At 41.3% G+C, this 10,242-nt stretch overlaps 1 protein-coding gene across 3 annotated transcripts; it reads left to right on the forward strand.

The window, feature by feature from the left end:
- Nucleotides 1–430: 430 nt before the first annotated feature.
- chrnb4 (cholinergic receptor, nicotinic, beta 4 (neuronal)) lies at nucleotides 431–9,050 on the forward strand. Of its 3 annotated transcripts, XM_029458854.1 has the most exons (6): nucleotides 431–684; nucleotides 3,900–4,045; nucleotides 5,420–5,464; nucleotides 5,698–5,807; nucleotides 6,230–7,283; nucleotides 8,274–9,050. In XM_029458854.1, the coding sequence occupies exons 1-6, from the start codon at nucleotides 636–638 to the stop codon at nucleotides 8,436–8,438; spliced, it is 1,569 nt and encodes a 522-aa protein (XP_029314714.1). In that variant the 5' UTR covers nucleotides 431–635; the 3' UTR covers nucleotides 8,439–9,050. The 3 variants fall into 3 exon arrangements, with proteins under 3 accessions (XP_029314714.1, XP_029314731.1, XP_029314722.1); XM_029458871.1 differs by lacking the exon at nucleotides 431–684 and having other exon boundaries at nucleotides 3,966–4,082; XM_029458862.1 differs by lacking the exons at nucleotides 431–684; nucleotides 3,900–4,045 and adding an exon at nucleotides 4,545–4,591.
- Nucleotides 9,051–10,242: the final 1,192 nt, after the last annotated feature.

Genomic DNA, 10,242 nt, shown 5'->3' on the forward strand with positions numbered 1-10,242 from the left:
ATGATCTTTTGTAACATTCCAGGTCTGCATGTTGTAGGCCTATAGTAGCATACTGAATTCATACATATCCACATACAACCATTGATTAGGGTGTGGGGGCACCAGAGGTCAGAGAAATACAAATGGATCACACTAAATGCACTGACTGCGTAGTAGCCTATTCCTTCCCTAGAATTCAGACATGTCTTCACCAAATCCAAGTGGTACATATGTGACCTACCATCTAAAGTAGCTGCTGAGCTTACAGTAACCGATCACAGACCCGGTACAGGACCTGCAGGACTCGCTGGGGACGGAGAGAGCAGCGCGCCAGGGGCAGGCTGCTGCTGCGCGTTGGCAGAGCGTCTTTCTGCCAACGCGCAGCAGCAGCCTGCCCCTGGTGCGCTGCTCTCCCTACCCCAGTGAGGAAACTCGATGCAATTAATGGCGTGGATTGCTGTAAAGTAACCACACGACGGAGCAACACATATTGCCATTCGTTAATTATCTCTTGTTCAGGCATCAGCACAGTGCTGGTTAAGTGTCCAAACCGTGCGCGCGTATTATTCCGGCATGTCCGAGAGCAAGAGCGCTGAAAACCGCAGCTTTGAGGCTTCATCCCCGATAACTCCAGCGGATCAGATGGTGCCGAAAAAATGACTTCGGCTCTTTTCATCCTCGCTTACTTTTTCTCTTTGCTTCACTGTAAGTGTGTCTTTATTTACACTCTGTGACTTTACCTATTTATTCAGGCTGTTGTAGATTGTGCTTTTATCTGTGCGTCAGCTCCAAAGTTGTTTTGGGTGAAAGTGCTTCTGTGGTGAGAAGTGATTGTCTTTGTTTTTATGTGTCCCAAAGTCAAATCGCAGCTTTTAATTTGGAGTTCAGCTACGTTTCCAGTGCAGTGGCTCAGTTGCATATCTTAAACATAACGAAAAGATGCAGATTGCACCCGAAATGTCTTACTTTACTTTTCTAATCTATAAAATGAATTTGAGATCTCAATGTACATTTTTATTTAAATTAAAAACACATGCATGAATAACATATATGTATTTCAACACGGTGTCTCCTTAGAGGTAATTTGATGAGTCAGTCCTGCTTTCAAATGTGGCCTGTAGTCATCAAACCAGCACCAATACGAAGGTTTGAGATATTTAGTATAGAGTCACAACCATTATGCCTCCACAACATATACACAGGAGACATGTACACAATGTTAGAAACATCTTCTTAAACCTTTAAAATTACTTAACCTTTGTGCTTACCATCCTTTTTTTCTTAACTGGTGTGGATTTACTTGTTGAGATCAATGGGACTCTACGTTTACTTTACACTTTGTCTCACAGGATAAGACTTTTTAAATGAATGAAAAGAGTACATCACACTGACACCCCCTCTGAGAGTATGTTGTCACAGTTTTGACATTTAAGTGATGAATCCTCGTGTGTGTCACGGAGACAAAGCTTTCTTCTTCTACCTTTTTCTCCATGTAAATGAAGAAAGAAGCTTTGATAATGCCCTGATCTTATTAATATTGATCATTATATCACTAAGAGGTGGAATACAAAGGAATAGAAAAGAGAGAAATCTGCATTCATACTTGTAACACCTCACTTAACCTTTGCCCCTTGTTGTGCTTCATTCACACACTTCATTACGCTCTCGGGTCTCGAACAGTTTTGTGGAATAATGTTTTTCAGTGTGGTGTGCAGAGTGACCTTATCAACTCCACAACAGCTGACTCTAGCATTGTATTAACACGCCTGACCTCACTCTCAATCAACATAATGTCAACACGCTTATAAAACACTGCACATTTTACACATGAAACCTACACACATACACACACACACACACACACACACACACACACACACACACACACACACACACACACACACACACACACACACACACATCACTGGCAGTCCACAGCAGGTGTGCCAGTGGCCTTTACCTCTGGGGAAGGCAGAGCTTGTTTCTCTCAGGTCTCCGAGGGCTTTGACAACACACCATCTGTTAGAGAGTGATGTGGAGAACCCACTGTGTTGGATAGGATCTCAGCCAAGTGTCTGACAAAGGCACAGTCGTGGCAGCATGCACTGACCCATGCGGCCAGACTGTCAGCATGCCACGCCCTGCAAAGCTCCAGGAGTCCGTGTGCCGATAATGGCACACACAGTTTGATATCGAGCAACAGGACAAGCATTGCAGTTGGAAGTCTAATGTTGTTCTTACTTATTGTGAACTGCATCACTTAGCACATGTGCTGATTCTCTGAAGTTCTGCAGCCATGAATATCACTCTGCTGAGTATTGACAACAGAAGTGGTTCTTCGTCAACGGTCCCATCAGTAAGCGTCTCACCTCATTGGAGTGTTTCCCGCGAGTAAGTCGACTCAGCTACTCCAGAGCACGTGGGCGCATTAATAACCAGCTGCGTGTAAAGAATATGGAAGAGGTACTGCTACATGTATTCATTCGACTCCAGATGAGAAGCACTGATCATCCGTTTCACTCAGGCTTGTCTTTACCTCTGACACGGGCTTCATTTATCAGGATTGGAGGGAAGAAGGTGTTGGTACTCATTCCCCCTTGACAGATAAATCCAGTGGTTTGGAGAAAAAAACAAAATGATTTAAATGCTGTGAAAATATCTGCCCTTATCCAAAATGAAATTACTTCATTATAGCTCAGAATAATTACCACAAAACACCCATGCCTAGATTTCTGAATTAGCAGCCGCTGTTTCCCTTAAGACTACAGTGAAGCAGTCTGACTTATTCCAGTGAAGGTATTTTGCTTAACATTTTTGCTCACTTCCTTTTCATAGTCTTTCAGTGTTTTAGCTGCAGGGTCAGGCGGAGAGGGTGGACATTGACTTTGATATTGGACCACCACTTAGTGCTAAAGCAGGAAGAAGTGTAGAGACAGAGAAAGTACGGGTGTGGGAGTCAGCGTGATGGATGGTCATGTGGCTTCCAGCGTGAGTTCATGTACCAACAGTTAATGCAACAAATGTAACCACAATCTTTCGCTGACCTTAAAGACACCTGTGTTCCGTGCATTTTGTAATTTATGGTCCTGTTTAGATTAAGACAGAGGATACAAACAGGGTATGCTTTAGGGAGTGGCTCCCTTGCGACAGGCTGCTACCACAGCATTCTCCGTCTTCTCGTCCTAGAAGTTTATCACCCTTCAGTGTGTTTTCAGTCCATGAAAGTTAATTGTAACATGTTGGTCGCCTAGAAGTGTCTTTTTCAGCCTTGGGTTGTACTTAGCTCCACCCTCGTAAAACCAAGAGTCCACAAACCAATGGGTGACGTCAAAGTGAGTACTTCCACTTCTTGTATACAGTCTATGGTTCATCTTCCGCCTCCTGAGGGAGGTGTGGCTGGAAGAAACCAATACTCCTCTTCAGCTCCATATTTGTCATATATGCTAAACCGCTGAGATATTTTGAGTGATCCAATCATATGTGAAGACTTTAAATTCCACTTGTCATCAAACCCAATCCAGTAGGCCTTTTTTATAAGTTGTTATAAACACTTCTCTCTCAGGTCTGAATCCCCAGAATGGCCAAAAAGCAAAACAGCAGTGATCTGGATTGTTTGGACTATAGTGAGGAAACACTGCAGTGCACTTTGCCACTTGTCATTTCCAGACAGATTTAAAGAATAGTTCAGTGTGACAGCTGAATTTAGTGGCTGTAAACACATCAGTTAAGTTATGCAAATAAGTGGAGCCAATCCTGTTTTGTGATTTAATGGATTGTAAATCAGTAAAGAAGTACTTTATGAAAACAAGCATGAACCTTAAGTTTTCGGTCTAATTTTCTAAAGGTTTTGTGTTGATACTGATATTTTGGATGTGATACCCGTGCATAAAAATAATCATTTGACAACATTGTGTCACCAGGTAGCAGCTGTGCTGACTCAGAGGAGCGTCTCATGAACTGGTTGCTGGGTAAGGATCGCTACAACCTGCTAATCCGCCCGGCTGTCAACAGGACCGAGAGAGTCCCAGTGAAGCTGCAAGTGTCTCTGGCTCAGCTTATCAGTGTAGTAAGGCACCAAATACTGCTACCCACCATGAGGATGTGTGTGTATTTGTTTATGTGTGTGTATCTGTGTGCGTGAGGGAGTAAATATGTGCTGGGGAAACAAAGAAGAGTGAAAATATAGGTTGCCACAAAGCTTTGAGAAAGCAGTTAGTTTGCAGAGAGGCCGTAGCTCTGAATGGATGGATGAAGTACATGATAGATCTGGTCAGTTGTGATCTCTGCCTCTGTCATGTCCAGATTGAAACTTCAGCACATTGGATTAAAAGGGGCCATAAAGCTGTTTTAGCCTCAGTGATAGTGGCTCTCCTCTGATTTACAGTGGAGGCTCCTCCCAGCTGCAGACCAAGGCAGCAAGGCTCATTTAGACTCTCACTTTATGAGTTTGCATTGTGCCCCTTGGAGTTATTGTTATGACTTTATTGGATGTGTTCGTCATGACAATGTAATGACAATTCCATCAACACACATGTTAACAAGCAATCTGAGAAGAGAGGAGGATTTAAATGCAGTCATTTTTGACCACGCCAGATCCAGAGTAAAGATGACGGTAAGCAGGAAGGTTCTTCTGAAGTTATTAACAACTCTGTCCTTAAAACTTAATAACTTTTGCTTTGCAATATAAATAACAGGAGCCAGAAAGTAGCTGTTTAGATGCCGACGCTGTCCGATCGAGATTATAATTTATTCTGTGTGCAACACACTGTTGTGTACACAAGCAGAGACTACCTCCTTCTCTTAATCCTCAGTGTCTTCAATGACTTTCTTATCGTGAAACCATCTCTATTATGTTAAAATGTTATGTAACAGACCATGAATAAGAGCGTTTGTTTATTGTTCCTTTGAATGGACATTGGACTGGATATTATTTAACATTATATATTACATAAATACATTTCAGCTGTTTATCCATTAGTATTATCTAACTGCTCCAGACGCTTACGCATTACTTTAAGCTAACAATTTTGACTCTTTAGCCATTACTTTTAGCCTACAATGTCAAACATTTATCAGCTACTTTTAGGTAATTTCTGTATTTCTACTTCTCTGCTTGCTTGCTGGTGTTAAGGTGTTACAACTGAGGAAGGTTTGTGCATAAAGCCTATTGTAGCTGGTTACTGGTTATGTAGTTATAGACCTAAGATCAGCAGATACATGTGTAATGCTATATGGATTTATTTTATTCCTCCATCACACAAATATGTGGATATACTGTATATATTCAAATTTTTGTTATGATAGTTGGGAATCACTGAGTGTTCTGAACAATGTTCTGGCTTAAATGCAATTATATTTAAATATACAATTTCAATTGTATTTGTACCTTAATTAAAAACATTTTCTCAAAGTAACTTCCACCTCACTTGTACATTTGCAGAATGAAAGAGAACAGATCATGACCACAAATGTCTGGCTCACTCAGGTAAGTGTAATGAAGCTCAGAGTCTCTTAATCAGTTTATTCAGTGTTACATGTCCTTCCCTGTGAACTTGAATTAAACCATATCCATTTTTCCTCTCTGTGTGGAACAAACTGCTTCTGTAATTGTGCTCCAAACACATTTCACTGATAATGAAGCATGTAATTAGAAATAAGCTGGTCTTGAGAAAGTGTGTGGAAGTCCGACTTGACGACCAGGTCTCTCTGTCTCTCCAGCACTGGGTGGATTACAGGTTATCATGGGACCCTGCAAAGTACGAAGGTATCGACAAGCTGCGCATTCCCTCCAGACACATCTGGCTCCCAGATATTGTCCTGTACAACAAGTAAGCATCATAGTCATAGTGTTATGTTACAGAGAGATTTTACATGATTATGTGAAGATTATTATATAGAAGAATATCTTTATTATGTTTTCTCTATCGGATTTCATCTATATTTGGGGATGGGAACGGGAAGCTCTTCCAGATAGCTAGACATTTGAGAATGAAGATAAAATAAGATGGTTTCTGTTCACAATCAATATCCCAACTGAAGCCTCTACAGAGTTTATACACCATGGAAGGTTTTAGTCTTTCCTCTGTGGATTTGGTTCCTTGGCTGTAGGAAATAACCAATACAAAGGTTCAGTATGGGTAGCTCTCCTCTTATCTGCACTTCACTGTGATTGCAGGGTTGATTACACAGGCCTCCGAGGTTGCATAAAAAGGCTCTCTAAAGTTTTTCCTCTTTCTTCCTCCTCTCATAGCGCTGATGGTACCTATGAGGTAACAGTCTTTACCAATGCCATTGTCCTTTTCAATGGCAGCATCAACTGGCTTCCTCCGGCCATCTACAAAAGCGCCTGTAAGATCGAGGTCAAGCATTTCCCCTTCGACCAGCAGAACTGCACCCTCAAGTTCCGCTCTTGGACGTACGACCACACGGAGATTGACCTGATCCTGAAGTCTGAGGTGGCTAGTATGGATGATTTTACGCCCAGTGGGGAGTGGGATATCCTGGCGCTGCCAGGCAGAAGGACTGTCAACCCTCTGGATCCCACCTATGTGGACCTCACGTATGACTTCATCATCAAGAGGAAGCCCCTTTTCTACACCATAAACCTCATCATTCCTTGTATTTTGATCACCTCTCTGGCCATCCTGGTCTTCTACTTACCCTCAGACTGCGGGGAGAAGATGACCCTCTGCATCTCCGTGCTCTTGGCTCTCACTGTGTTCTTGCTTTTAATCTCAAAGATTGTTCCTCCCACCTCACTGGATGTGCCCCTGATCGGCAAGTACCTGATGTTCACCATGGTGCTCGTGACCTTCTCCATCATCACCAGTGTGTGCGTGCTCAACGTCCACCACCGCTCTCCCAGCACCCACACCATGCCTTCCTGGGTCAAGCTGATATTTCTTGTTAAACTGCCTGCCTTACTCTTCATGAGACGCCCTCAAAATAACTCTGCACGCCAGAGACTTCGCCAACAGCGGTGTCTACGGGGGAGGAGATCCATTTTGGGCTTGGGTTACCCAGTCATAGCCCAAACAGGTATCACCATGTCGTCTTCTGCCCTGCTGTCTTCCGACTCTGCCTTCTCCACCCCAGGACACAAAAATGTAGCTCCTCCGCTGGGCTACAGCAACTCCAACAGGAAGGGGGACTTTCGCTCGACTGATTACCTTCCCAGTGGTTTCACTTCTACCCAAGACTTCCAGCAGAGACGCAGGTCAGATTGGGCTGCTGATGTCCATGAGGCGGTGAACGGGGTGCGCTTTGTGGCTGAGCACCTGATGGGAGATGATGATGATCAGAGTGTATGTATACACATTTAATCCATCTATACAGTGCTATAGCTAATTATTTGCTAAATTTGTTGTGCCACAAAATGATTTAACATCGGAAATGTAAGACTTTAAGAAAGATAGACATTTGAATATTTAAAGTTATACAATTTAAAGAGATTTTTACAAATATGGTGCGCAAATGTAATTATACAACAAACAGTGCTACTTGTATTCGCGTCAATCTCCAACCAAACTGTCAATGCTCCAGTTGCATTGTGGGTAATGTAGGCACCAGGTTTTAAGCCAGGAAATTGAATGCATGGAATAAAAAAGACGAAACTGTCCATAATGACGAGTGCAATGTTACATTAGTGGAATACTCTTTTAAATAGGTATTTGCAAAATTTCAACAATTAGGCTCCACTTTCTATCGGCGTGATGACACTACATTCTGTGACCTCAGTAAGTACTACCACTAACCTTAAGTGACCTTAAGACCTTTGGTAATCAATCCCTTTCTTTGGAAAAAGCAACAAAATAAGGAGGGAACCTGCAAAGAGAAATGACTTGTTTCAAAAACTACAAAGGTCAGCAGTAAAGATGGGGTGAAAGGATCAATAACTATTACGGTGTAGGTCTCAGCAATATGGAAACGTCCGTTCTGTCGGCAGTCAGCATCCTAAGAATAAGTTTTCCTGTAGTAAGGAATATTATTATTGGTATGAATGGATATAACACATATGAAAACGTATATTACAGAAGACCTTATGTTCCAATTCAATCCAATTCGATTGCAAGCAAACACAATAGACTACAATAAATATTGACATGATGTATAAGATGTGTAAACAGGGTTTTACAGTTTGTTTGGATGCAAATAACTCTCAATTAGTAAAAGATTATTTGGTTATCTCACCACTCTGCAATACTGCTGGTGTATTATAGTAAATGCCTGTAAAGTTTGTTGTGACAGAAACATGAAAACTGACCAAATTGAATTTGATTTCTGTATATTTGCAGGTAATAGAGGACTGGAAGTATGTGGCTATGGTGGTGGATCGTATGTTCCTGTGGATCTTTGTGATAGTGTGTGTGGTGGGCACCCTGGGCTTATTTCTCCAGCCTGTCTTCCAGACTCAGATTGTTCCCAACCAACAGCCCAGCTCAGAGGCTCCTCGCATATGATGAGCAACAACGAATACAGGGCCAGTTTTATTTTAACAATTTTATTTTTTTCAGCAATCAAGCTCATTCTTATGAGCTGAGGCAGCCATGTTGTAGTTGCAAAGTATTTTTTGGTGTTTGCTTAAAGCTTGTAGTACCATATTGGTGGTGTCCAAAAGTGGTTACAGCAACGTTATCTGTGCCAAACCCCACCAATAAGGCACCTGAGAGGCTTAAACCAGACACAACGTACTTACAACCACTCATTGAGTACATTAGTGGAACAGACATGATCTTTGTCAGAGATGGAATTGGATCAAATGTCTCCTAATAATGAAAACCACATGGTCCACATCAATAACACACTGTAGAGCCCCCAATATGACGTGGAAGTGGTACATCTGCAGGGGATCTAATGTGGCATCATTGTACGGAGGTCTTCAAGTATGCTGAGCTGTTACAGAAATATATTCAAATCATGAGAAATTATCAACATCTGTCTACTTTACTCTGTTTTACTCCTTATTTGTGTTTAAGTTATATTCCCATGTCATTAGAATGTGACGTGTGATTAAAGAATGAATAATGTGCTCTTTCAGTTTGATTAAATGTAAGAAATCTCCAATAAAGTACTAAAATTGTCAAGGTCTTGCCAAAGTGCTTAGTTAATCTGTGTTGGCAGTGATGAAGTTTGTCCTCAGAGCCAATGCGTGCGCTGAAGATGTGCCAATTAGAACATTTCATCACATGGATAAGACAGCTGTTCACTTGCAATGTGAGAGTGTGTGACCAGGCATAAAATAATGTTGATACAACAAAACTGTCGGGGGATAGAGCTGATCTGCACTACGATGTCTTGAGGCGCATAGTTATAGCCATAACTCTGACACATATCCTCAAGCAAAGCACTTCTGAAAATATCTGCACAGTGGCTTGTAGCACTCAATATAATAATTTACCTACTTAATCTGATCGACGACGTAATAAAACCGAATAATGTAATAACTTGACCAATAATGTAGAAAATGAAAAGAAGACACTTTATTCAATAGTTGTGTTTTGCCTTCATCGCTCTCTTGTGTAACGTTAGCCATCTTTGTCGTCTTCTGATGGTATCTAAGATCCACTCTGGTCTAATGGACGATCCTTGCACAATGAACAATCAGCATGGTAATGAGCGGGTTCATTTCCCACTGATATGGATTTTAGTTTAATGCATCTTTGCCTGATAACGACGTACCACTTGCCATCTGTTGCAAATTCAAATTCCACATAAAGCCTTTCTATTACATTTCCAAACATAAAATCAATGTCCAATGTTAGTGTTTCCAGTAGGTTAACTACACTATCAGTGTTATAAATGTTATATACTTGCACACTTTACTTTTCTGAGAAAGAAAAGCTGACTTTTTACATTATCTGTCAAAATGATTACATCACCAGCTTTGAAAAAAAAAAGACCCACCGGTTGCAATATCGGCAAAACATTTTTTATTGCAATATCAGTCAGGAAATGTTACATTATAGGTCACGTTATTACATTTTTGATCACATTAAGTGCAAATGTTATTACATTTCCAGGCATTACATTTTAAGAAAATGATTTAATAATCTTATGGCCATTCATTTGTTTATTTCCACTAGAGTTGATCTCTGTTAAGAGCTTATTTGCACATACGGGAAACTGCAGACACACAAATAAATGAGGCTTCACAAAAGGCAGAACACATGCTGGACCGAACCCACACACAACATTTACTGCTCGATGAACAGCGCTGAGTGGGCTCGTTTGAGATTCTGCAGACTGTTGATTCTTTTATGAGAC

Source organism: Cottoperca gobio, chromosome 3 (genome assembly GCF_900634415.1).
Source record: "Cottoperca gobio chromosome 3, fCotGob3.1, whole genome shotgun sequence".
Lineage (NCBI taxonomy): Eukaryota > Metazoa > Chordata > Actinopteri > Perciformes > Bovichtidae > Cottoperca > Cottoperca gobio.